Raw genomic sequence first — 26362 nt, 5'->3', positions numbered from 1 at the left:
GGTGGCAGCACTCCTGCCTCAGCCCCCTGAGTACTGGGGTACTCTACACTCGGCTCATGACGTGTAACTTATTTCAGTTAAAGAAAATGAGTCTACAAGTGTGCTGTGTTTTGGTGCTAAACTGTGTCATCTGAGGGCACTGGCCTGACATTCACTGCAGTCAAGCAAGTCCCAAAGTGGGTCACCTGTCACCTCATGCCCCACAGGTAGGCTTGCCGCTTCTCTGCAGAGGACCCAGCAGTGCAGCAGTGTGCCAGGCCCGTGGCTTCGGCCCAGAGCCCCGAAGGCACTTCTGGTTCCATAGGAGACTCCACCAAACAATGAATCACACACGTTACCCAGACCACGGTTGTAAGAGCCTTTCATTTTTTTTTTATACACAGAAATTTTGGTCTATTCTTTACGTTAGGAAATTCAACTACAGACTTTAAATTAGTATGCATCTGTGGTCTTCCTCATTGAGATATTTTTTGTTCATCTTTGTAACAGGCAGATAAAAATGTAAAACATATTTATTAACTGAACACAGTTGACCAAGCCATTCCGGATAATATAATGCTTAGAAAGAGGGCCTCCCAGTGAGAGAGTCCCTCGGCCTGAAGACTGTACAAGAACCAGAGCGAAAGATCCCAAGTCCACCGCGCCCCTCTGCGCACCCCATGGCCCAGCTCAAAGGCACCCTAGGGACCACACAGGCGACATTGGCACCAAGCAACAGGACACGGCGGCAGTGAGGGTTTGCTCTATCTACAACAGAGGATGGGAAGAAGCCCAGGAGCATGGCTGTCCGCAGGTGACCCCCTCTGACTGACACACGATTTGGAACATGAAGACCCTCTGGAGACGGAGGTGCCCTTCAGGTCGTGGCGGTTTAAACAAAGACATCAGGGAACAATTTACAAATGGGTGACATTCTCAATGTGCCCTTTAGAAAAAAGGGATGGCTTAAGTTATCTGTAGCTGGCATTTTAAAGTGGGATTTGCTTTCAAACTGAAATTCTTTTGCCCAAGATTTGACTACTGCTGCTCAAGGGTGACGCAGCTTTCGTGGGAATGGTGGCCACCAAGCGTGTTTCTGTTTGGCTTTGGGCAGATGCTGGGGAGGCAGTGCGGGGTGCAGGTGACAGGCCTGGCTCCTGAGGGCACCAGTCTGCAGCTGAGCCCCAGCCCCTCTCTTTATGAAGTATGAAGGCCATGAGCTCAGAAGGTCAAGGGCCCTCATGGGCAAAGTGCTGCCCATGTCACTGGCATTACTGCAACAGACCTAGAGGCTTGGCAATCCATGGAGAAGAGGCCTGTCGCCTGGAGGCCAGGAGGACAGTGGCTATTGGGACCCTCTACCTCTGCCTTCTTTGCATTTTCCTCTTAAGTTATCACTCAACCTGGAGAAACTGAGGTTTGTCATGCTGGGTGCCCACACAGCCAGGAGAGGTGCCTGCTGAGAGCCTCTCCAACCTGGGCAAACCTGAGCCCTGCTGCCCCATACCCAGCCACAGTGGGCCTAGAAGAGCCACTGGTGTGATGTGAGTGATTATGACAGCAACCGAATGGCATTGTTCCACACGGCTTTGCCAGAAATGGCATTGAACTCAAGACTGTGTCTTTGTGGCTCGAGTTTGTCCTCTGGATGAGATGACTGGGCTTGGAAGCAAGCTCCCGACAGGTGGCACTGCCCATGTGCAGCAGACACTGGGGTGGTCCCATCAGCACTTCCTGGCATTGCTAAACACGAAAGTCCAGCCAGGCTGCCAAGGCTGCCAGGGGTCTGGAGTCCAGACTGTGCCCCAGGCAACCTCCGGGCTCTTCCTCAACAGGCTCCTGGCACCAGGTGGGCCAGCTCTGCTTGACTGACCGTGGGCACCAGGGTTTGGAGTCCATGCTCTGCTCAGGTGGGGCGGGCGGGGTAGGGTGCCCCCTGCACAGGGTGCTTTGTGTTCTCCAGGCTGTGGGCCACAACACAGGGCTTGCACTAGACATGTCTATGGGAGGGGACCATGCTCATCAAGACTTTAGTATTTTCCTTTGCAGTGATAATTCCATGGCAAGGTTTTTCTCCTCTCTATGCAGGATCTCGAAGTGCAAATGTTCCCCTGGTAAGGCCTCCTGGCCTGGGGCACCCCTCCCCATACCTCCTCCTTGGGTGTTTTGTCAGAGCCAGGCTGTGGCAGCAGTGGCGCAGCGGATCTTGAGGGACATGGGGCTAGGGAGGAAAATGTTCTTGCAGCCTGCGTCCCTGAAAAAAACCTTGCTACATTCAACAATGGAATCTCAAAAGGAAAACACCTGATAAGAGGAATGGAAATATCATGCCAATAAATAGCTCCTTATTCTTGAACTATGCATCTCATCGTGTATATATATGTATATGCATATAGACGCACGCACGCACACACATATATATACGCACACGCACACACTGCAGACTGCGGCAGGCCCTGTGCACTGCGGTGGTCAGTTGTGGTTGTGGGTATGTTTGCAGGCAGCTCCCTCTGGTGGCCTGTATAGGCAGTGCCCCCGCTGCCGCCCACAGGCGTGGTTGCCGTGCCTTGGGTGAGGTGGATGGCTCCTCTGAGGGTGTCACAGCGCTCAACTAGCCCAGAGCTGCCCTGCCCGTGGCATAGCCCAAGCGGTGCCCACTTGACGTAACTGCCGGTAAGAGAGACGCATCTGTAGATAGAAGGTGAGCGTAGGTGTGTTCATACCTTTCTTCCTCCCATTTGTGGAAGAAGCTTCTCTGCCTCATCTTCTCCCTCATCCCCCAGCCCTGCGCCCCGGTCTGGGCTGAGAAGGCTGACGGATTGTACCCTTATCGAATGGATTTGGCTTCTTGCAAATGCCATGCCGAGAAAAGTCTTCAGCCGCTGTAGTGGTCTCCCTCTTTTGCAAGTGTGCAGGCTGCCTTCTGTGTGTGTGTGTGCGCGCGCGCGTGCGTGTGCAACTGTGTGTGAGTCCAAATGTGCGTAATACCGAGAGGAGTCCTGGTTAGAGCGACGTCTCCACGCTGTGGAGCGGGCTCCCGGGCCTGGAAGAGAAGGCTGAAGAGGTAGCTGACTTGGTGGCATGCGTGGTCAGGTAGATGCCGCTGTCTATGGCGTTGTTGTTCTGGTTGGGGGACGGGGGCAGGGCGGCCCGCAGGCGCTCCTCGTTCTCATCCACGTCCGTGTCATCGATGAGCGGGATGTTGTGTGTGTAGTCGTTGATCAGGAACTCGGGCGTTACCATGAAGTTATGGATGGAGCTCTTGGATTCCGGTTTCTCCAGGCCTTCATAGAGCGAGCTACGGAATGCTTTCACCACCCGGATCTGGAGGGGTGGGGGAGGGGCAGGGCGGGGGTGGGTGGGAGGTGGGAAGGCAAGGAGAGGAAAGGAGACAGTCAGTGGCTGGGTGCCATCACATGAGGGGTGTGCATATCCGGGGGGCGATGGGCAGGGGGCTCGCGGGGCTGGGCCTCGGACTTGGCGATAGTACCTGCATGCAGGAAGCGGCTGGCCTAGTTCTCGCCTGCTACCTCCCCAGGCCCTGCCGTGGCCCCTGGGTCTCTGCCCGGTCTGAATTCCAGTCGGGTAGAAACCAGAGAAGATTAAACCAGGGAGAGTGTGGGGAGGGTGGTGTCCTAGTAACAGTCTGTGGCACCCTGTGGGGAGGGACGGGGCCTGGTCCCGGGCATTACTGGCCTCCATGGCACAGCTCTCCCCAAGTTCATCCAGGGACCTTGCCTCCGTCCCTCAGCTCCTATGGCTGCAGCCAGCTCCTGCCGTGCCCAGACCCATCCTGAGGCTGGGACCCTCTTTAACCTCACCTTCACTGATCCCTCAGGTGCGCCCAACACAGCTGACCTCTCACTTCTGGAAACTTCTCAAGGCCCCCTGACATTGCTCTTGCCTGGCTTTATTCCACCTCCCCAGCTGCCCCAGCCCCACCTCCTCCATCCTGCTCTGTGCGCCCCACCCTGCCCTGGCCTTGGTCCCCCACCTGCACAGCAAGGCTGCACGGTCCTTGTGGTGATTGCCACACATGCCACACCTGCCCTGCCCAGGCCGCTGGGTCTCCTCAGCCCCATGCCGCAGCTACGTCACCATCAGATCTCTGCTGCCTGCTCCTCTAGCTTCTCTTACCCCATGCCTTCCTCCACCCTGACATTCCCCAGTTTTGCCATGCTTGGTCCATTTCGAGACACCAGAGCAGCACAACTGCCCCGCTACTGGGCCCTCTGCCCTGGCCCGGCTCACATGCCCTCAAGGGTGGCTTCTGGTGGGCCATTGCCAGCCGGCCTGACGACAGCTGCAGACACAGCCAGCTGCCCTCCCTGTGGGATCCACGGGTCCCAAGGAGCCCCCCCCCCTTATGTGAGGGGCAAACATGTTAAGAGAGCTGGTGTGTTTTCCAGGTCCAAGGCCTGGGACTTGGCTTCTTGCTTTAGATAAGATGCCAGCCAGCTCTGGCCTGAAGGCTAACTCTAGCCTTCTGCCAGCTTTGTAAATAAAGTTTTATTGGCACAAGGCTGCAGCCATTCATTAGGTGTGGCCGTGCTGCTGCTGGGCCACAGGAGTTGCAACAGAGACTGACCTATAAAGCCCAGCTTCGACAGTGAATCACCCTGGCTACAAGGGAACCCCTTTCAGCCCCCCAGAGTGTGGACGGCACAAACCCAGCTCCTAAATCAGTCTTCAGAGTGCAGGAAAGTGAGCCAGAGGCCCCACAGAATCCGAGTTTTCTAGCTCCACATCTGAAATTCACCTGGGATTTTCCTGGACTTGGTGAAGCTACATCTTTTTATTTTCATATTTCTTATTTCTGTTTTTTTTTTTTTTTTTTTTTTTTTTTTGAGTCAGAGCCTCACTGTGTAGCCCAGGCTGGCCTTGAACTCATGATCCTCCTACCTCAGTCTCCCTGGTGCTGGGATGATAGGCGTGCGCCACCATGCCCACCTCAAAGCTGCATCTGCTAGATTACAGATGCTCAGCCACTCTCTCTCAAGCTTTATCCCAGAAAGGTTTTTGAAATAGGGATAACACGTATACTGAGAATCCCTGAACAGTTTTAATGAGGACGGATACAGTCAGCTCAGATGTAGCCCCACAGGTGGGGGCCTCCGGGCCAGGCCTGGGATGTTGCTGTCCGGTGTATCAAGTCACCAGAGAGGGAAAGCTGCACGCAGCTTCCCTGGACCTTCAGTGCATTTCATAAGTTCAACACTAATGTACCCATGACCTTGGCCACACCCTTCTCCTTGCCAGGCCAGTGACCTCATTTGGTCCAGGGTCACATGCTCAGGCCCCTGCTCAAACCTGTCCAATGGTCTCACTGCACCTGGCTGAATTCCAAAGTCCTTCCCAGCAAAGGGCAGCCGAGGGCATGGGGTGGTGCCTGCTCCCTCCCCACGCCTCCACCTCTGCTGTGGCCCCACCCCATGCCCTGGTGCGCCTTGAGTGTCATCTGCTGGGCACAGCCCGAGCAGCCCTGGGAGTGTCTGAAGCCCAGCCCAAGTCATCATGTGTGTTTTTCAGCTGATGTTGATTCAGCGTCCTCCAGCCTATTTCCTCTACTCGGATCTGGGGCTTTAAAAGATGGCTTGACAAGGGTCTCCCCAAAGGTGGAAGGGTGCAGGCAGCTTCTGGGAAACAGGCTCCCTGAAAACCAGTGAATGCTCGTAAGAGGCCCATCCTGGAGGCCTGGCTTGGGGCCTTGGTAGTTGGGGTATCCTGGATGCCACAGGCTGGGGCAGTGTTCCCAGCACTGGGGTCCTGGGCTGAGCTCACAAGCTGTGCTGTCAGCATGGCCCATGCCCCTCCTGTCCCCACTGTCACCTGGGGTCCAAGAGGCCACACTGCCCCTCTCTCTTCAGTGCCTGGCACACATCTCCTGGCTCAGGGTTCTGGCTAAGGTTCTTGCACTGGCCTGCATTGTCCCTTCTCCTAGGGTCAGTTCCAAGCTCTTGCTGGCCACAGAGCCAGACCCTGTTGCTCATCAACCTGACTTGAAACATTCTCGAAGGTGACAACTGGCCCTCTCTGAATGCCACCTTCATGTAATGTAGTTTCTAAGAAATCAGAGCAGTCTGCGGGGACAGGCATTGTGGGCTGGTGGCACTGTGAGGCGATGTTGCCCTGCCGTCTCCGCTGCATCCCATCTTAGGCCCAGGCCCACAGATCCCTGAAGCTGCTGCCCCACTTTCCGTGCTGGTGACCTGGAGGGGCTGCTAGTGCTTTATTTTCGCCAGTGCCCCCAGAAGTCCTCCACGGGGTGGGGTCTGCTGTCAGCTACCCTATCTGTTCTCAGCATGGCAGGCTGAAGGGGACAGAGCCAGGTGCGGGCAGGCCCTGGGAAGGACATGCAGGTACACACAGCTATCATAGCATTCAAAATGCTAAAGGCCATGGTGCACACTGGGTGTTCTACAATGTTCTCCTACCTCAACGAACACTTTCCTGTCCCCTCAAGCACTCTCATGCCCACTTGACCTACTGCTAGAACATTTTCCTCCAGGGCAGAGGTTTGTCTGTGGGGTTCACTAAGAACCCCAACACCCTACAAAATATCCCCCTACAAAATATCAGGGACTCATCTCCCTGGTCCCTGTCTTCCTGAGGCTCTCCCCCCACTTCTTTGTCATCAGCTGGCTGGACTTGTTCTGGAACATTCCCAGTAGGAGCCTCCCCGCCCTAGACCACTGCAGATGATGATGGCTGGCCTCTCTCCTCATGCTTAACTCGGCTGAAATGTCCATCCTCACAGCCTCTGAAGGACACACCCAGGGCCTTGGAGTACCCATCTGTCCTCAGAAGGTCTCCGGTGACGGGTAGGGAGGGGACGTGGCAAGGGTGTAAGCAGGGGGACAAGCAAGGGACCCAGGAGACGCCTGCCCCAGCAAAAGAAGAAAAAGGAAGCGAAAGGAGAGAGAAGTAGAGGCCCCTGAGCCGCGATGGTGACGGGAGCGACAGAAGCTGCCTGCCTGCTTGCACTTCCTCTTCCCAGCTCCTAGCTGGCCGTCAAGCCTGCCGCCCGCTGCTGCTGGGGTGCTGGGGACCCCTCCAGGCCTCCACTGCCTTCCTACCGGAACTCTCTCTGGGGGCAGTGATGCGGCAGAAATCGCCTTTGGCCTCCTTCCTCTCGGTTGGGGGGCGGCCAGGGGGAAGCCCCTTTCCTGCTCATGGGGTGTCACATGGAAATATGAACTCCAGAGTGTCCCCTTTCACAGAGGGACCAAGGTGGACACTAAAGACAGCTTTGTACACACTGGCAAGTTTTATGACAGTTGCCTCCCATCCTGCCCATGTGTAACCGGTGTGCCCGGGACCACAAGAGTCCAGGCTTGTGCTCTGGAAATTAGTAGTTGTGCCCAGGCTGATCAGGTGGTTGGACAAGGAAGGGCACAGGAGGAAGCCCTGCCTGTCATGAGCCTCTGCTCCCAGTGCATGCTGGGAAGGGCTCAGAGTGGGACTCCTGGGGTTCCCAAGCTTCACTGATACGTGCTTTAAGAATTCCCAGGTGCCTGTTTCTCTGTGGTCGAGCCCATAGTTCCAGGAAGGCCTTGCACAGGCCAGGGCACCCCTAGCTTCTCCCAGTGCGGAGGAAGCGGGCCGCATGCTGTCCCATATCTGTGAGAAAAGCCAATACACTGTTCCCAGAAACCCGGCTGGGAGATTCTGTTCGACATCAGTTCACCTCCTGGCAATGGTGCCAATTGCACAAAGCAAGAGGGCTTTCACTTGGCCAGCTGCCTCCCCGTGGGCCTGCATGGGTGCTGAACAGGCTCCAGAGAGCTGAGTCCAAGCTGAGCTGTGGCAGCTCACCTGGTGACATTTGGTCCCATTGGACAGAAAGGCCAGCTGCAGTACATCAGGGCTGTGACTCGTGGAAACACGTCAGTCAAAACTCAGCACCTGCAGGACCCCCTCTGGCACAGGGAATCAAACAGGGCTGCCTGCCCTGTGCTGGGCTGAGTCAGGAGCCAGCCCGTGCGCATTCAAGTGCAGAGGCCCAGGACTGTCGCAGGAGGGACAGGTGGGCTCAGCTGCCAGTTGGGGTGAGAGAGCCATCACAGTGGGCCTTTAGAGAACAGGCTTTGGGGGTGTGGCTGGGGGTGGCTGGGCATGTCTGTGTCCCCACTGAAAATGGATAAAATGGGACCTCCCTGAGCCACCAGAGCCCTCAGAGAGGCTTTGGTGGTACCAGGATGCAAGGCTCCCGTTTCTACCTGAGCTAGTCCCAGCGACCACAACACCCCACCTCCAAGGATACCTGGAGCTGTTGGCACCAAGTGGGGAGATGCTGAGACTCTGGCAGCCTCAGCACAAGTGTGTGCTTGGCTGGGAAGAGGTGCCTGCTAGACGCTCTGGTGGGGAACAGGATTTTGAAGTTCCCTAGTTTTCAGGGCCACCCCGGCCTTAGAGGCTCTGTGGAGACAGCAGTGGCCCTGCACCCTAGGCCAGGAGGAGAAGTAGCTGGGAGCAGGGCGAGGGCACAGAGGCCATCCTGGAGCTGGGAGTCAGGGTTGTAGCAGGTACAGTGTGACAGTGCGATTTGTGGGCTCGGTGCTAGCACCCCTAAGTCTGGAAGCAGTGGAGGATGTGTGCACATGCAGCACAGGTGCTACCAGAGCCCAGGAGCCTGGTCACCGTCTCCCTCCAGCCACTTGCCGCAGGACATGAGGCTACTGGCCTTCTCTCTGGGGGCCCCTTCAGTGTCCCGGGCCTCCTTTGGGGCCTGGGGCAGGCAAAGAGGACAGAACATTGTGCATGGCTGGAACTGTGGCTTTCCTAGGAGCCCCAAGACTCATGGCATGCTTGGGCCTGGCCACTAGCTTGTGACCACACCACTGCATACACCACTACCTTGTGTCTGGGGTGCTCAGTCAGAGCTTTCACCGTGCCTTCCTTCTGAGCAGCTCTGGTCTTCTAGAAAGTTCCAAGGTACAAGGGAGGGTGGAGCTGTCCCTTTTGCCAGACACGGCTGCCTACAGAGCCATGGGCAGCTCCTGGGCTTTGTGGGCACCTGTCTTCCCTTGACTCATAAGATGAGAGTGCTGGGTTCAGGAATTTCTTGGGCCCCCTAAAACTTAAGAGTGGGGCTTGAATTCTGAATCCTAAAGCGATCTGCCATGCAGTGGTGATAGCACAAGCAGCTTCACTCTGTGGCTTCCCGAAGCAGGTGCCCAGCCAGCATCTCCCTGCCCGGAGTCCTTGCTGAGATGCTGCTGCCTAGCGGGATGGGCCTGAGAGGTCCCTGGAACACTGTGCCCTCCCCGGTCCCCTCAGAAGGCCCCAGGGCCCTGGGAGCGGCTCGAGGTGGGTGGAAGGGCAGTGTCCTCCCACGCTACTCTACTTACCACGCTGCAGGGCTCCGGAGATGGGAAGGGAGGGACAGATGGCTGCGGGAGGAAGGAAGCAGAGAGGGGGGAGAGTGCTGGAAGCCAGAGAGAGAGAGAGAGAGAGAGAGAGAGAGAGAGAGAGAAAGAGAAGAGAGAGAGAGAGAGAGAGAGAGAGAGAGAGAGAGAGAGAGAGAGAGGCTGCCCCCAGCCCAGGGCCGCAGGTGCCACCCAATGAGTGGAGACTTGGGATAGGAGTGTCACCAAGGCTGGCCTGGCCCTGGTGGGACCAGGCCAGAGCTGTGGAAAAGGTGTGAGGGGCACGAGATAGGGCCCTGTCAGCTGCCTTCCCCTAAGTCCACAGGTGGGCAGATGGACAGACAGGAAACACAGATGAGAAAGAAAACCATGGAGGGGGAGGACCCCTCACCCATCTTGGCCCTGAGTTCTCAGGAAAGAAGCTGCAGTGTGCACCCGAGGCCTGGCCAAGGTCTGCTGGAGGGCCACACAGTGTTCGGTGTGTAAGTGACCCCGCAGAACCTCCAGTGGCCGGGTGTCAGCCAATGTGTGTGGCCCCCGGAGGGTGGCCTAGTGGGCAGATGGGTAAGCCGGAGAAAGGGGTGTGCGGGCAGGCACGAATGTGCTGTCCCCAGGGTGGCCCTCATCTTTTCCTTAAAGGGCTGAGTGGCCCGAAAGAGTAGTTTAAGCAAGAGGGGTGCCCCCCACTGGGGACCTTTTGCCATTTCCTAAAAAAAAAAAAAAAAAAAAAAGAAAGAAAAAGAAAAAAATGAAAAAAAAAAAAAAAGAAAGAAAGAAAAAAGAAAGCCAAAAGAAACTGGAAGCGTCTGTGATGGGAAGAAGGCGTGGTTAGGGGTGGCGTGGTGGCCACTGGAAGGAGCAGAAAGGTGGCACGCCGGCAGGGCTCTGGGCTCGAGCTCCAAGGTCTAGCGTTTGCTCTTTGAAACCTGAGTTCGTTACAAAAAGTGGGCTTCCCCTGGGGAGAGGGGACTCCACCTGGTTCCCCACATTGTCTCCTGTTGGGGGAAGCGGAGGGTAGCGGGTCCGAGGTCTACTGGCCTTGGCTTTGTCTTTGTGGAAAGATGTAAGCGGTCAGGGAAGTTTCTGCCTATTGGGACCGCCCCGAGTTCGAAAGGTGCGGAAGGGAGGATTTCTCCGGGCTCCTCGGAGGAATGGGGCAAGGACACCCCAGGTCGGGCTGAGACCTGGCAGCCCCGTGGCCTGTTTGGAAAGAGCAAAGGTGCTTCGGGAACACAAGGCAGGGTGGCCGCCCTACTTCTCAGGGACTGGTGACAGTGGCATCCTTTGGAAGCCACCTCTCAAGGAACATGCTGGAAACTGCTGCTTTCGTCCCGAAGAGGTGGACTGGACTCTTCAGCTGTAAACGATGCTGCACACCCGGCAGGCACGTGTCACCCACTCTGGCCCCAGGCTGGGCGCCTCCCTGACCCTCAGCATCCAACGCGACTGAGCGAGCGAGCGAGCGAGACCCCCCTCCCCCGCCACCAGACGCCACCAGACGCCACCGGACGAGGCCTGAGTTCATGAAGAACCGTCAGCACATACGGGCAAGTTCAAGAAAAGGAAATCAGTGGCAGGAGGAGCACTAAACGCGAACTAAAAACCCCAACAAAGCAAAGGACGGCAGGCCTGGCTGTGCCTTGGGTTCGTACATTTCAGAGAATATGGCTTTGGAGAGACGCCGTCGGGTCGGGCGGGAGGGCTGGACGGGGCGGCAGAGAAGGAGCAGAAAGCCACGGTGCGCGGAAATGCAAGACTGGAAGAGAGAAGGCAGAGCGGGGCCTTTGTGTTCCCCCAGATGCCATTTATGAGAGAAAAGGAGTCAAGACTCACTGCCGGCGGCGCTGGCGGGCTTGGCGGCAGAGAGAGTTAGGTGAGTAGGGGTAGAAAGATTGGTTACGTCATGGAGCTGGCTGAGGACCGAAGACCGCCGGCGCACAGCACCCTGAAATGACCCGCTTCTCTTGAAGGTACTCACTACCTCCATCTGTGGGAGAGAAAACGAGATAAAGGTTGGCTCGCACTGCACTCCTGGCTATAGCAGGGGCAGGGCTGGGCGAGGGCGGGGTGGGCACACGGGCACGTCGCCACAGCGAAGCCCCAGCTGGGCCCGCCCTGCTCGCCAGGAGCTGCCAGTGCTTTGGGCTGGGCAGATGCCTAGTGGTCATGGGGACGGTGACACGTGTCGCAAAGAGTCATGTGCGTTCGCGCCACTCGCCAGTCAGTACCTGCATCTGTCAGTACTCTGTTATTCTACTTCCGTAGCTCTCAACCTTTTCTACGGCCCCAACACACCTGAGGGACACGACGTGCCGTTAGGACAGGCTCTCCGGGCTGCTGCTTGCTGCATCCCTGGGGGGGGGGCGCCTTGCACTGGCCCCGCCCCGTCCCGTCCCGCATCAGCCCACTCCACTGTGATATGGGATGCCAGCACCCTGCTTCCACCAAGGAGCCCCCACACACACCAGTGGAGGCTCAGGCTTAGGAAGCCCTCCCTGGACCCACAGGCGTGGCCGCTCGGACGATTCAGGGGCAGAGCTCGCCTCTGCTTTGTCTCTACCCTTTAAGCTTCCCAAAGTTGGAAGGGAACTGAGTCTGCCAAGGTGAGTGCCCTGAGGATAAACCCAGTGTCTCTGTGTTTTGGACTCCACCTTTGACTGGCAGTGGCACTTTGGTCTCAAGATGGGGACAAATTTTGGCCTTAGAGAGGGTAGTTCTGACTTCCCGAGAGTACCACGGAGTTCGCTGGATAACATAAGCAGCGAAGCGTGTGCATTCCTGGGGCTGAAAGCATCCTCCCTGCCTGCCCCACCCACCCCAAGCCCTGCTGTGGCTGAGTGGTAGCCACCAGGTTCATCTGGGTGTCTGACATGGGTCTCGGAAGAAGGCAGCTTCAGTGTTCAGTACTCCCCACCCCAGCCAAAATGCAGATGGATGTCACTTCCACCTCCAATGTAGTGTGGCCAAGTCTCATCACCTTACTCCACCTGCTCAGCACCCCTTCCATCTGCTGAGGACCAGGGGACCTCATGCTGTGACTGTGCACCCTGGGTGGGGTGGGGGAAGGGACGATGGTGGATGAGAGGCCATCTAGGTCTCTTGTGGGGGGTTTCCCAGCTGGAGTTTAAGGTTTCTGGGCTATGGAGATGAGTCTCTCTCAAGGGAGGACTGTTAATGTGGCAAAAGTGACAGGTGATAGGACACATGCCTTTCCTATGACTTCCCCTGGCTCTGCATGGAAGCCCCATGGGATTGCTATCACTGAACACACTGCCACTGCCACCTCCCCTCTGACTGGAAGCCCGAGCCCTAGGCTGGGGGCGAGCTAGAGAGCTCCGTCATATGTACAAGAACGGAAGGCTGGGGCAGGAAGGCCTGGTGCTCTGATGTGTCACTATGGACCCATGGTGAGAGCAGGTAGTGCGTTGCTTAGCAACAGAAAACTTCATGGAGGCCTCTGAAATCTGGGGAACAATCATGTGGTTCATGAAACTGAGAAATCTTAGGAGGGTGCTCAGGGGCAGGCCCAGGAACTTAGGCCTCTGGCTCTCATTGATGACCTTGGGCCGTCCCTTCCCTTGGGGCACCGTTGCCTCACTGCTGAAGCGTATGTGTGTGTGCTGACCGACAGGACAGCAGGAGCACCCAGGAGCCCACAGGCACATGAAACACAACACACACAGATGGCCAGGTCACCACTGACGCCCCTGATGGGGGCAGGGCTGCTGTCCCAGCTGGTGCACAGGCCAACACTGCCACGTGCTGCGCAGACAGAAGTGAAATGGGCCTGTGGGGAGCGCGGTCCTGCTGTGCCTGTCCCGGGCTCAGGCCAGCCCTGGGCTCTGTGGCAGAACTGCAGTCCTCCAGACAAGAGCCCCCATTCCCACCCCAGCTCAGAGGGCTGCTGGAGAGACACAGGGGCTACTTTCTTTCTAACATTCTTAGGTTTAAATTTGTACCTAAATATTTATTTTAAGAAACAAGAAGAAAGTCCCTGCGGCGCACCTGTCCTGTCCTGTGGGAGCGGCTGGAAGCATTAACATCTTGGTGGACAGGAGACCCCAGGGGCTGTCTCCCTCACCCCGGGGCTCCCTCTAGCTCCTGGCTAGGAGAGGCGCTCAGGATACCAGCCCTACTGGTGGAGGCCCTTGGGGTGCTGGACTTCCTTGGTACTGCCTCCCCCACCCCATAGGGGTCCATTCCCTGGCCGTGGTCTTGGGGACTGTGCAGCATTTTGACATGCAAGGACTCAGGGCCCCAGGCTGGCAGGGGGATGGACATGGAAAGGTGTCATCAGGCTTGGCACTGCACACACACAGGGGCCCTCGGCAGCAAGCAGGCGGAGAAGTGTGGTGGCCAGCGTGGGAGCCAGGGGCACAAGGTATTGTCAGGCCTTGTGGGCCACAGTCAGGACTCCAGACTTCACCCTCAGAACAATGGGGACAGCTTTGCCAGTCCGGGGCAGAGTGCAGCATCAGAGGAGCAAGGCAGGGGAGATGTGGAGAGCTGGGTTCCCTGGGAAGAGAGGTCCCCATCATGCCACTGGCTGTATGTGGCAGGCTGGATGTAGACACTGGAGGGGTGTGGCCTCAGATCTGCCCTGGAAATTGTCCAGGCAGACTCCCAAGCCGGACTCAGCTGGGTGTGGCTCTGCCTAAGCTGATAGGACCCTGGTCAGGGCCAGTGGTAGTGTCACCCAGGAGAAGGTGGTCAGGGCCTCGCAGGAGAATAAGGTAGCGAGATGGCCAGGGTCACCTGGGGGCTGCGGGGAGGGGTGAGGCTGCCATATGACAGGGCCCAGGGAACCTGATGGGCCACCAGAGGTTCCTCCCTCCCTCCTAAGGCCATTCCTGTCAGCAGGACAGACCGGGGGCTGGGCAGGAGGTGAGGCTGCCATAGTGAGGGCAAGGGATGATGGAGACACAGACAGAAAGCGAGCCACCAGGGCCACAGGGTCAGTGTCACCCCCAGAGGGTGACCGGGAAGCCGGGAGGATGGAGAGAAAGGAGGCCTTGCAGGCTGGGGAGTAGGGACAGTGTGATGGCAGAAGGCTCAAGGGAAGCATGTAGAGAATTGGCCAAGTGTGGAACATTCTGGAAAGAAGTCAGCCATTGGGAGGCAGGGGCCAAGAGCCGCACAGCTCAGGCACACAGGCTGTTGTGAAGCTTTCTCAAGCGCCTGCTGCTGGGCTGGAGTTGTGGTCATGTGACTACAGGGGCTGTGGCTAGTGGCCTAGTCTTGGCCAGCCCTGACATCTGGGCAATGCCATGTGCCCACAAGCCGGGGCGGGTCCCACCAAGCAGAGCAGATGGCCACTTGTCACCTACACAGTGTCCGTCAGCCCCCGTGCCTGCTCTGGGGCACCTGGCTGCCGAGGTAGGTGTCGAGGAGGCCATCCAGAGCCATGGCCAGCGGCAGGCACGCTGCAGTGGCAGAGGGCAGGCCAAAGCTGCTGCTACTTGTCTGCCCCTGTGTGGGCAAAGTCTCCAGACCAGTGAGGTACGTGGCTGCCTACCTGTGTCTGGATCCGGTTGAGGCCTCGGAACCAGAGGATCTGGCCCCTGCGCAGCTCGCGCTCGGCGTGGTCGATCTCCTCTTCCCCCTCGGCCAGCTCCTCATCGGTCATCTCATCCTTGCCTGGCCCGTGGCCCGCCTCCTTCAGGCACTTGAGCTGGCTGGTGGGGATGGTGGCAATGACCTGAGGGAGCCCCCATTGAGGGACAGTAAGCAGAGGTGACTGTGAGAGCAGGCTGTGGGGGACAGGGAGAGCCAAGAGACCCCACCTCCTGGTGATCTGGGCCAGCAGCCCTTGTGTCCTTCGTTGAGCCCCATCTGGCCAGGGGACCTCTCGGAGATGCTATGGCAACCTGAGAAATATCTCAGGGACCCTGGGCCATTCTGCCTGAGAGGATGTGGCTCACTTGAGACAAAGGGCAGGACTTAGGGCCACAGAGGAGTGGACACACCCTAAAGCTACTTCTACTTGGGAGGCTGAGGTGGGAGGATTCCATGTTTGAGGCCAGCCTGGGAAGCTTAGACCCTGTTTCAAAATGAGATAAAAGGGGCTGGGGGTGCAGGTTGGGGGTAGAGTGCTTGCCTAGGATGCATGAGGCCACGGGTTCCAGTCTCGGCACTGAAAAAAATAAAATAAAATAAAATACAAAGAGGAGCCAGCTGCAGGTGGCGCATGCCCAGCCTGGGCAACTGAATGACTTAGTGGGATCCTGCCTCCACATATAAAGGTGAAAAGGGGCTGCGGGTGTAGCACAGTGCTACGGCAGCCTGGGACTGGGGCTCAGAGAGCAGGCAGTGTGTCCGGGAGCACCAGGGACGCTCGGTGAGCCACTTGTGACCCAGGCTGCTGCCTCCTCATCTGATCACTGTCACCTGCCCCTGCAGGTGGCTTCACTGCAGCCCCCGGTCTGGACACAGGTTCTTTCATTTTCTGCAGGTCGGAATCCTGAATTTCTCGAGACCTTGGCTTGGTCCGGCAGGTTAGTTAGTGGGGAGATTTTAAATTTCAAATCTGTGATGACTTCCCAAGTGGGAAGCAAGTTTGGGCTGCTGTCATGGGAAGAGGGTGGCTTCCTGGGGCTGTGACAGCCCAGCTATGTCTTTTGCATGTGCTGTGCTGAAGCTGTCATTTGTGGCCTTGTCCCCAGGTCATGGTAAGTCACAGGTGTCCCCCAGGTCATGGCAGTATATCACAGGTGCAGGCTCTGAGGCTCCAGGGCAGGGAGTCTGGGCAGGGACGCCCTGAGCTGCCCAAGCCTTCTGAGATCTTGCCTATCACTGGTGTCATAGTAGAGATGCCCGGAAGTGGGCAGGGGAGGAAGCTGAGCAGGAAGACTCACCTGTCCCCAGACCAGCTCCCCAACACCGACGAACAGGCACCAGAGCCACTGTTCTGTGGACAGTGGGGAGCAGCTGAAGGGCTTTCCACCAAACTGGACGATGACAATCTGCAGGAGCGGGGGTGGGGGTGGGTATAGCAGTACGCTCCCAGCCCTTGCCTGCCCACTCGTGGCTGTGCCAGGGGAGGGTGGGGCTCTTCTTTCTGGGCATCCTTCCCTTCAGTCACCCTCAGCAAGCAGCTAGAGGTGGCTTCTCCATACTGACCATGGGCTAGGGATGCCACAACAGACCATAGTGTACTTGGCATGTGGCCTCAGCTCCCCTGTGGGAAGGTGCTAGGTAACCAGCGACTCTGGCTCTGGGTGGGGTGCTGCCATGTTCCCAGCCTCTGCCAGCACCCAGCCTGCAGGCACCCCACACCAGACCCCGGAACAGGAAGGTCACATTGCCCATAACACAAGAGTCAACTGCCTTGGGTCCTGCTCCCTCGTATTCACTGGGCAAGCATTTCCCATAGAGGCGTTCAATCCAGAAACCACCCCCGTCTCCTGAGCCAGGAGCTGGGCCACCAGGGTGGGCAGGACCCCTCACAGTAGCTCCCCCCAAGCCCACTGCATCCCTTTTCCCAAATGCCCCGTGCCACGGCCCATAGTACACTTGGGATTTCTTCCAAGTCAGTGTTTTAGGACCCGCCACCCCTGCCAGGCAGAGGGCTCAGCATGCTGGCCTTGGGTACATCAGGCATCACCAAAAGAAGCTTCTAGACTTCCAGGAGTGAGGAGCTGGATCTGGGGATGGCAGGGCTGGGCACACACAAGATGGACTGCTCCCAGGCTCACAGGGAGGCTGCGCCAACAAGGGCCCTAACCCCAGCGAGCTCACAGGTAAGGTCAGGCCAGCCCAGTGGTGTCAGAGGGCGGCATGGGGACAGTTGTGGGAAACCAGCCAGGGGTTCCCTGCTTTTGGGAATGGAGACAGACAGGCCTGCATGGGGACAGACGGGGCCAGGGTACCCTGGCTGACCCTGCTACCTGGATCCCGAAGGTGCCCAGCACGATGGTGCAGAAGATGGGGTTGCTGAAGATGCCGTCGAAGACGTTGCGCTCGCCGTGGATCTTGCGGGCGTTGATCTCGTTGAAGAGCTGCATCAGGACGAAGGTGTTGAAAATGATGGTGTAGTGCTCGGAGGGCGGTGAGTGCAGCGGCGCGTTCCTCCCGCTGTCAATGTCGAAGAAGAGCTCCCCTGGAGGGCAGAGTGGAGGGGCGGGGCTGAGGGCAAGTGGCCGCCCCTCCCAGCACTGGCACCGGCACCTGCACCGGCACCCGCACCGGCACCGCTGGAGAGGAACCACTGCCGCGTCCCTCTCTATGTGTGCTGCGCTGATGTCGTGTGTGTACCGCACGGGGCCTGGGGCTGCAGGGACAGCAACAGCACCAACTTACCGACAAAGAGCAGTGTGAAGATGATGGTGAGCTGGTAGACGGCGTGGCCCAGGATGTTCTTCATCATCGTGCGTGAGATGAGGGGCTTGTCGCGGCCGTATGGCTTCCGCAGCAGCAGCGACTCTGTGGGAGGCTCTGTCGCCAGGGCCAGAGAGGCAAAGGTGTCCATGATCAGGTTCACCCACAACATCTGCACGGCTTTGAGTGGGGAGTCCTGTGGAGAGGGGACAGTCATCGGCCACCTCACAGGGAAGAACTCCGTGAGGGCTCCATATCCTGGACTTGCACTGCTACGCGGCAGGACATCTCCAGCCCAGGTAGTCCCTTAGGGTGGCAGCTTTTCCTACTGGGCTTTCAGGTTCCTGCCACATCCCTCCTCTGGCTACCTCTGGCAGTGATCTCCAAGCTATCCAAATCCTTAGGAGACTGAAAGCCCCAGCCTGCAAAATGGCCCAAAGACTGGGCCCTCACTGCCTTTTGGGACCACAGTGCTTGCAGTGCTGCCTGCCTCTCTTAGGACAGGAAGAGGCCCACACTCTGAATCTGACCTGCTGTGGAGGTTAGGGTACGGTGTCACTCTGATTGGCTTTGGGATCTGCCAGGGTGTAGGGGGCGAATTGGTGGAACATCCTTGTGAGTGTGTCTGGCTGGGTCACGAAAGTGTGACTTGGGGGTTTATAGCTGGGCCTTGGCCCATTCCCTAGCTGGTGCTGTCCCCTACCCTGCTTCGCCATGCCTTTCTGCTGTGATGCTCCCGTACTGGAGCCAGCCAGCCATTGACTGGGTTCCCCAAAACCACGAGCCAAATTAAACCTCTTTTCCTTTAAGTTTTTGGCGTCAGGTATTGTGACCCAGTGACAGGAAAGCTGACCACTTTCTTGTTATCCCTTCTGAGTTGTTCTGAAAACTTGGCTTCATGGAAACCTGAGGCAGGAGGCTATGGGTCACATGATGCCGTTCTTGGGCTACTTCTGGTACTGCCAAGTCCACACAGAGATCAGGGTCAGGGTCCAAGGGCTGGGGGAAAAGACTGAGTGAAGGCTCTGGGGTGCAGGGTTTCCTCTTGGATGATGTCCTGTGTCTGCTAGTGGGCCAATTCTATCGCATTGTGAATATATTAACACGTGCCAAATTATACTTTCAAATGTTTGTTATGGCAAAGTTTATGTCATGGGAATTAGATATCCATTGTTTAAAAGAAACCATGAGTGTCCAGCACACCCTGGACTCTGGCTGAGGAGGTGAACGAGTTCTACCAAGGGTCAAATGCGGGTCTCACAGGGCCCAGGGGTGGGAAAATGCATCTCCACAGATTCTAGGAATGGCGGATGCCATGTGAGCTGGTTTTTAGCCAGAAGTGTGAAAGGCCACAAATGACTTGAGTCCCTTCATATAAAATGTTCAGACCAGCAGCTCTACAGAGGCAGGGGCCGGGGGAAGGGTGTGCCTGCCAGTGGGTATGCCATTTCCTTTGGGATCCGTGAGCATGTTCTGGAACTAGAGAGAATACTGTGAATATGCTAAAAACCAGCTGAACTGTGTACTCTGCAGTGGCAATTTGTCTGGTATTTGAATTTGATTTCAGAAAAAGAGTCTGCAGCAAAGAGCCTGGTGTGGTGGCACACGCCTGTTATCCCAGCACTTGGCAGGCTGAGACAGGAGGATCGCTGCAAGTTTGAGACCAGAGTGGGCTACATAGCAAGTTCAAGGCCAGCCTGAACTGCACAATGTGACCCTGTATCAAACAAAACAAAACAAGACAAAGCAAAGCAAAACAAAACAAGAGAAAGAATCTACAGCAAAGAAGAAATTTACTCTCAATTGACCCTCAGACCTGAGCTCCCTAGTCAAAGCCCCAGTGCTCATGGGAAGGAGAGTCCCTTGTCCCCACCTGAGTAATGCAGGCGCCTGTGAAGGCCACAATCACAGCCACCACGTTGACTGTCAGCTGGAACTGCAGGAACTTGGAGATGCTGTCGTAGACGTTGCGGCCCCACATGACTGCCTTGACAATGCTGGTGAAGTTGTCATCGGTCAAGATGATGTCAGAGGCCTCCTTGGCCACATCAGTGCCTGCGATGCCCTGAGGGTGGCACACAAACACACACAGAGTGCTCATGGAGCCCTTCCTTGGCGCAGGGAAGCTAGGCTTGGTTTCCCCTCCATGGTGGAGTATGGGAAGGCTGGATGAGACTCCTGGTGGGCCACACTGAACGTGGGCTGACTAAAGGGTGGTCCCTTCCACAAGGTGGGAACATGGCTCACCAGGCTGCTGCCAAGCCCAGCTCTCTGTAAGCCCAGGGCCAGCCTTGTGACAGTGCCTGCTTGGTAGGATCGGGGTTTTACGGGAAGAGCTAGCTCCTTACCAGCAGTAGGGACATGGTACACATTTGGACCAACAGTCCACTTAGGAGCTGACTGGGAGTGTGCACTGGCAGACTGGGGGCACCACTGACAAGCTCCCTGCCCCCTGCTCTCATCTAATGGTGCAGCTTGGCCTGTCACCACAGGTGTCATCACATCAAATGTCCTTAAACAAATCACACACATGTCTCAATGGGCAGATCCCATTCAGGCCCAAAATGCTAGGATGTGAAAGAACCTTCCAGCACTCTGCACCCTATCCTCACTCTCACTTTCGGGCGTAAATCTAATGTCTGTGGGCCACAGGTCTCATTGACTCTGGTAAGCCAGCCTGGCACGGGTGGCCATGACTGGGTTAAGGAACGCCCAAGGGACTAGCAAAGCACACTTCTGGGTGTGTCTGGATGTGTCACGAAGTTGTGAACTTGGGCACTATATTGAGTCCTTTGTGCCTTCCTCTCTGGCACAGTTTCCCTGCTCAGCTTCTTGGCCATCATAAACTAAGCACCTTTGCTCCATCATATCCTTCTGTCATGTTCCATTTTGGAGCCAGGTGGCCGTGGGCTCAGTCCTCTGATACTGTGAGCCAAATGGAGATATGTGTGCTTGTCAAGTTGACAAGGGGTGGGTTGTGACTATTAACTGTGGTAGGTCGACTTGATTGGGCAGTAGTAAAGCACACTTCTGGTGTCTGGGTTGGTCATGGAGGCATGACTTTGGGTATGATACATGGTCTCTGACCACTTCCTCTCTGGCACAGCTCCCTGTTGTGCTTCTCAGTTGCCACTGAGGTGGGCAACCTTGATCCCCATGCCTCCCATTGTGCTATTCCTGTGCTGCAGCAGCTGACCATGCACTGACTCCTCCGAAACCATGAGCCGCATAAACCATTTCCTCCTTTGAGTTGTGAGTGTCAGCTTTTTGGTTCCAGCAATGGGCAGGCTGGCTGACACAGTGGCTTACCATGGCAAAGCCCACGTCCGCCTTCTTGAGGGCTGGCCCATCATTGGTGCCATCCCCGGTCACTGCCACCACCTGCCGCTGTTCACCTGTGGTGCTGTCAATAATCCCTGGAACACAGAACAAGGCAGGGCACGGCTGGTGCCATCCGTAACCAGGGTGGTGTGATTTGGGAGAAGGGACAGTCCTTATACTGTGTGACTTGGATAAATGTCTCCCTCTCCTGGGGTTCAATTTCCCTGTCTGTTTTGACAAAGAGGCAGCCTCTATGGGCCCTTCTTTTTTTTTTTTTTTTTTTTGTACCAGGAATCGAACTCAGGACTTTGCACTTGCCAGGCAGGCACTGTGCTACTGAGTTTTATTGCCAGCCCCTGTGAGCCTTTCTTGCACGGGCACTTTCTATTCACTTGAGAAAGAGTCCCTGGGATCCCTGTTCAAGAAGGACCTTCTAGAGAATTTGCTTCCTTGGATTTATTTCACTGTTTCTAGAAGCAGCAGGTCTACAGTTATGGCCCCTGTCTTCCTAGGCAGGCCCTGGGGACCCAGAGAGTGGCATAGGGTGTCCAGGAGCAATTGTCACAGCATGCAGGGGTGCTGCTGCTGGCCCACAGGGGAGAGGGCAAGAGAGTTCATTTACCTTTGACCAGAGTGTGTTTGTCAGTGGGAGATGACCGGGCCAGCACCCGCAGCTTTGGCCACACCTTGTCCAGCCGCTCCTGTTCTATCTGGGGAGGCACAGGGATGCTGCAGAGCCAAGATGCATGCGCAGGGGTGGGGTGGGGTGGGGTAGGGAGGGAGTGGGGCTACCTCTCCTTTCTCATTGCGGATCCTCCGATTGAACTCCTTCCCCTCCAAGCACAGGAAATCTTCCCCGGGCTGGATGATGCCACACTTGGCTGCGATAGCCCGGGCCGTGTTGATATTGTCTCCAGTCACCATTCGGACTGTGATGCCAGCACGCTGGCATTTGCGGATAGCTTCAGGGACCTGCAAGACACGACACAAGTGGGAGGGGCCAGTCAAGCCTGAGGGGTTTGACACGGGCTGTGTCCCTCCCTGCATCCAGATCTGCAGGACTCTGAGTTCCAGCGAGGCTGGCAGTGGAGCAAGGATCTCTTGGGTGACAGAGGAGTCACCTCCCCAAGCCCCTTGGCCACCTTCCCCAGTTTCTCCCTTCACCACACTGTACCCCAGGGGCCAGTGACAGTTCAGATCCGGCCCTAGTGGTACAAGCAGGGCTGGCAGAAAGCCACCAGAAGCTTTTATGCCTAGCAAGGGAATTATCAGACTCAAGTTTGCAAAGGTCGTCAGGGTGACGACGGGATCACCCAACTCTGTCAGTGTTGTTTTCCAGCTTGGAAACTGAGCCTCAGAACTGTTGAGCAGAGCCAGCTTGCTGGTCACAGCTGGACGGTGGTGGTGTTGGCCTCCCAACCCTGGGCACTTTGCTGGGTCCCTGATGTTTGCCAGGATCCTGACTCAGGGTGGCCTCCCCGCCACCAGCTGGCTTGTGGTCAAGCTCTGAGCTCATCACTCATTTGTCTCCGCTTTTATGTCACAGTATAAACCCTAAACCAGCCAGGTATGGTGGCCCATGCCTGTAATCGCAGTACTCAGGAGGCTGAGGCAGGAGGATCACTGTGAGTTTGAGGCCAACCTGGCCTCCATAGGGGGTTCAAGGCCAGCTTGAACTGTGTAGTGAGACCCTGTCTCACAAAATACAAAAAAAACAAAACATGAAAAAAACAAAACAACCATTTCCCTGGGGAATGAGCCTTCTTCTTGGCGCTCCGGGCTGGGGAAGCAGAGCGCTGCTCGGTCGACAGCATGCCTCGGGTTTGACAGGAAAGGACGAAGACTAGTGGCCGGTAAAAAGCAGAACAGCAGGGCTGAGCGGGGTCAAGGTAGGTTCAGCCCAGAGCAGCCAAGAGACAGTGGAGGTGAGAATACAGCGGTCTCCACTTCAGGCTTGTGACACAGGGCCAGTAATCCCCAAAGCAAGTGGCCTGGGAGTGGCCGGGAAGAGCTCAGCTGCCAGAGGGAGCGCGTATCCTGCACCTGCGTCTGTGTCCAGCCTCAGGGATGCCTTCTGCTTTCTGAGGATCTTGGGGTGCTGCATAAGGCCATGAGCTACTAGTCAGCTCCCATGCCACCCCTCTGCTGCCACCAAGTGGCCATGAAGAGCCTGAGGCCTGGTAGCTGTAGCCCCAGGTGGTGGCATGCCTCATCTGTCTGGGAAGAACTGTCCCTCCTGTTGCTTTCTCCCCAGAGCCTGACAGCACGGTGGCCAGCTGGGTGTCTGTGGCCGTGGCCGGGTCGCACCCTGGCATCAGTAGTGAACACAGCCCTGCCTCTTCTGGTGGCAGCCATTCCATGTCTCCAAGTACAAGTGCTTTACCAGGCCCTCTGGGCTCCCCCAGCACCCCCTGGCTGGCCAGTCCCCCGAGGGTCTGCCTGGTCCCCCCACCTGGCCCTATCACTGTGATCTGCCACCTGAGACTCTCTCCTGGCCACTCTCAAGCCAGAAGGGAGTTGCCCTGATTCCTGGAGGCACAGGCTATGGTGACCTCTTCCTGTCCCTTAGCCACTGGGGGTCTCTCTTGTGGCTTTCTTGTCACTTGCCAGTGTTTGACATTTTCTGAGATGAACACTTACAAAAAAACAATTGCTACTCCCTGCAACTCCCTTGTGTCCACCCATTTCTCCCAGGCCAGGTGTTCCCTGCTTGGGCTCAGTGACCGAGGTATCTTTGGGACCTCAAGGTTGCTCTGCTGACAGTGATCCATAGTCTCTGTTTCAATGTGGTGAGCACTGTCTTGTGAACTGGGTGTCTCAGGTATGTGACCGAGGCATGAGGTCTCTCCGCCCATCCTGATGCCTGCACATTCTACACATTTGCTTTTCCAGCTAAGAGGCAGGGTCGAGGTAGCCTTGCTGCTGACAGGAGGTGGCACTGATGGAGAGGGTCTGGGATGCAGAGAGCTCTTTCTGACTCTGCCTGCCTGAGGGTGTCCCATCTTTAAAAAGCAAAGCCATGAACTGCATGTATATTTAAGTGTATAAGATAGGTAACCATATTACTGAGTTTTATTGGATCATTGAACAGAACTGTTTGCAGTCTCACTGTTTGAATGTCCACTTTATATGCTTTAATTTTGTAACTGGAACAACTATTTCTAAGATGACAATATGTAATCTATTAACTAGTGATTTCCTACTGTTTATTTTTTCTGAAATTCTATATAACTTGTACCCTTTTTCTGTTTTTTTTCTTTTTTCTCCTTAAATAAAATTTTTTAAAAAATCTTCAAAAAAAAAAAAAAAAAAAAAAAAAAAAAAAAAAAGCAAAGCCATGTCAGCGTCAAGGCTGGGCCTGAGTTCACCTGCTCTTCTTCATTCTGTTCTTGTCGGTCACAGCCACGTTACCCTGGTGGCGTCATCTGCTTAAAGATGTCCCCAGCACATCCTTCCATCAGCCCCTTAGCCCCCTGGCCACTCAACTTTCCACAGAAGTCCTGAAGCTAAACTTTTGGGCCTAACCAAACCCTTGTCTGAGATCTTCCCACCTTGTCCCCCAAACTTGTGTCCCCTCAGGCTTCCCCACTCAGTCACCCCTGGTGACCACCCACAGACAAGTAGATGGGGCCTCTAGTGTACAGTTTGCTCCCCAGTTGTGTGGGCCAGAGCCCAGCATGTTAAAGGTGCTCTGATCTTGGGTGGGACAGTCATGTCCCTGGAATGCCCCAAGTCTGTCATCAGGTGCCCTGCCCAGTCTTCCTGGACTCTGGAACTGGCCAGTTTGCCCTACTTATAACTCTGGCAGGAAAACGGTGACAACTGGAAAAGTCAGATACGAGAAAAGTCCAGCCACCACCCACTGGATAAGCCCAGGCTCAAGGGAGTTACCAGGTCAGTGACCAGAAGAGGGGTGGCTACCTCGGGCCGCACGGGGTCTTCGATGCCCACGACGGCGATGCAGGTGAGGTCTCCCACCACTTCATTCTCGTTGTCCCAGTCAGGCTCCTGGCCTGCAGAGAAGTCTCGGTAGGCGACGCAGATGGTGCGCAGGCCGTCACAGGCCATCGGCTCTATAACCTTCTTCACCATGTCATCCCGGTCCCGAGGGCGGAAGCTCCGGAGTTCCCCACTGCTGTTTAAGATGTTGGTGCACCTGGGCAGGGAGGGGGCCGGGTGAGGTGGAGACAGGAAGCAACCAGGGAAAACAGTGCCGATCGCACCAGATTGGGGCAGGGCCTCAGCCATGACTGAGTCCCCCCAAGAGAACAGGGTGTGTAGAAACACATGGACAGGGAGAATGGCCTGTAACTGTAGGCAGAGGGTAGCATGCTGCAGCTGTGAGCCACAGCACTAACGATGACAGCCACCTCCCAGAAAACTGGGGAGGCAGTGAGGATGGGCCCTTACAGCTTCTGGGGGAGCATGGCCCAGTCCATCTTTGACTTTTGACTGACTTCTGGCCTCTGGAACTGAGAGGTGGCAAGTTTCTGTTGTTCGAGGCCACCTGGTTTGGGAACATTTGTTCCTGCAGCCTCGGGACACTCATGTATTGTGGTTGCCCAAGAGACCGGGGTGGCAGGAAGGATGCCAGGTTGTGGCAGGTGTCGACAGACTCCAGGAAAAGCTGAAAGCCATGCGTTTGGGTGGCAGGTGTGTCAGTCCAGGCTCTGATGAGCCTAGGGGATCCAGCCAGAGGACAGGAGTGGTGGAAGAAGGGAGACGGGTGACACACGAACTGGCTGTCAAGATGAGGAACACTCCCAGGAGATCAATATGCTTTCTAGCTCCCTGTTAGGAGGGGAAACTGAGGCAGTGGAGGTATAACCTGCTCATGTTGACACAGTTGGCAAAGGAGAGCAGTAGGACCAGAGTTCAGCCCCAGCTGCAGAGCTTGGGCCCACAGCACTCACCGGAAGGGAGGCATGGAAAGAGGACTGGGCACCTCAATCCAGCAGCCACCCTCAGCAGGGACAGCATCAGGTGGGAGGTGGCTTTGGGTAGGGCCACCTGGAGTCACCCATGCTGGCTGGTGGCCCGGTAAGGGTGTGCTCGGTGAGTGGGTGGTGGGCTTGTGAAGGGAGGAGCATATGGGGGACAGAAAGGCCAGGGCCATGGGTGCAGCTTTATTGATTTATAATTCACATACCACAGAATTTGCCCATTGAAATCATGCAATTCAATGGGTCTTGGGATTTCAACGATACATACACACACCACCACGATCAACTAGAACACTTTCATAGCCTCGGAAAGAAACCCACATAAACTGCAGCAGCAGGGACAGATGCTTGGACTTAAGCACAGTCTTGAAACACAGCAAGAGTGTGAGAAGACAAGTCATGGGATGGGAAGAAATAGCCACAGAGTAGGGTTGG

General features: G+C 56.3%; 1 protein-coding gene across 6 annotated transcripts in view; it reads right to left on the bottom strand.

Moving 5' to 3' along the window:
• Positions 1-344: 344 nt before the first annotated feature.
• Atp2b3 (ATPase plasma membrane Ca2+ transporting 3) overlaps positions 345-26362 on the bottom strand; it is a 58669-nt gene continuing 32651 nt past the window's right edge. For 2 of the 6 annotated variants that reach the window (XM_063246557.1, XM_063246558.1), the window contains 11 exons: positions 24906-25140; positions 21777-21956; positions 21607-21694; positions 20973-21079; positions 19537-19728; positions 17646-17859; positions 17234-17445; positions 16202-16309; positions 14863-15045; positions 11181-11334; positions 3079-3303 (listed from right to left, as the gene is read on the bottom strand). In XM_063246557.1, the coding sequence (XP_063102627.1) occupies positions 3278-3303; positions 11181-11334; positions 14863-15045; positions 16202-16309; positions 17234-17445; positions 17646-17859; positions 19537-19728; positions 20973-21079; positions 21607-21694; positions 21777-21956; positions 24906-25140 (1699 nt within the window). In that variant the 3' untranslated portion in view covers positions 3079-3277. Of the gene's footprint in view, positions 3304-11180; positions 11335-11600; positions 11643-14862; positions 15046-16201; positions 16310-17233; positions 17446-17645; positions 17860-19536; positions 19729-20972; positions 21080-21606; positions 21695-21776; positions 21957-24905; positions 25141-26362 lie in introns of those variants that run through there. The other 4 variants (XM_063246555.1, XM_063246556.1, XM_063246560.1 and 1 more) reach the window with 3 other exon arrangements.

This window comes from Cavia porcellus, unplaced genomic scaffold (genome assembly GCF_034190915.1).
Source record: "Cavia porcellus strain 051 isolate PalLab524CR breed Dunkin Hartley unplaced genomic scaffold, mCavPor4.1 scaffold_3, whole genome shotgun sequence".
In the NCBI taxonomy this organism is placed as follows: domain Eukaryota; kingdom Metazoa; phylum Chordata; class Mammalia; order Rodentia; family Caviidae; genus Cavia; species Cavia porcellus.
Note: the sequence above shows the minus strand (reverse complement) of the source record. Positions and strands in the feature narration are given on the sequence as shown.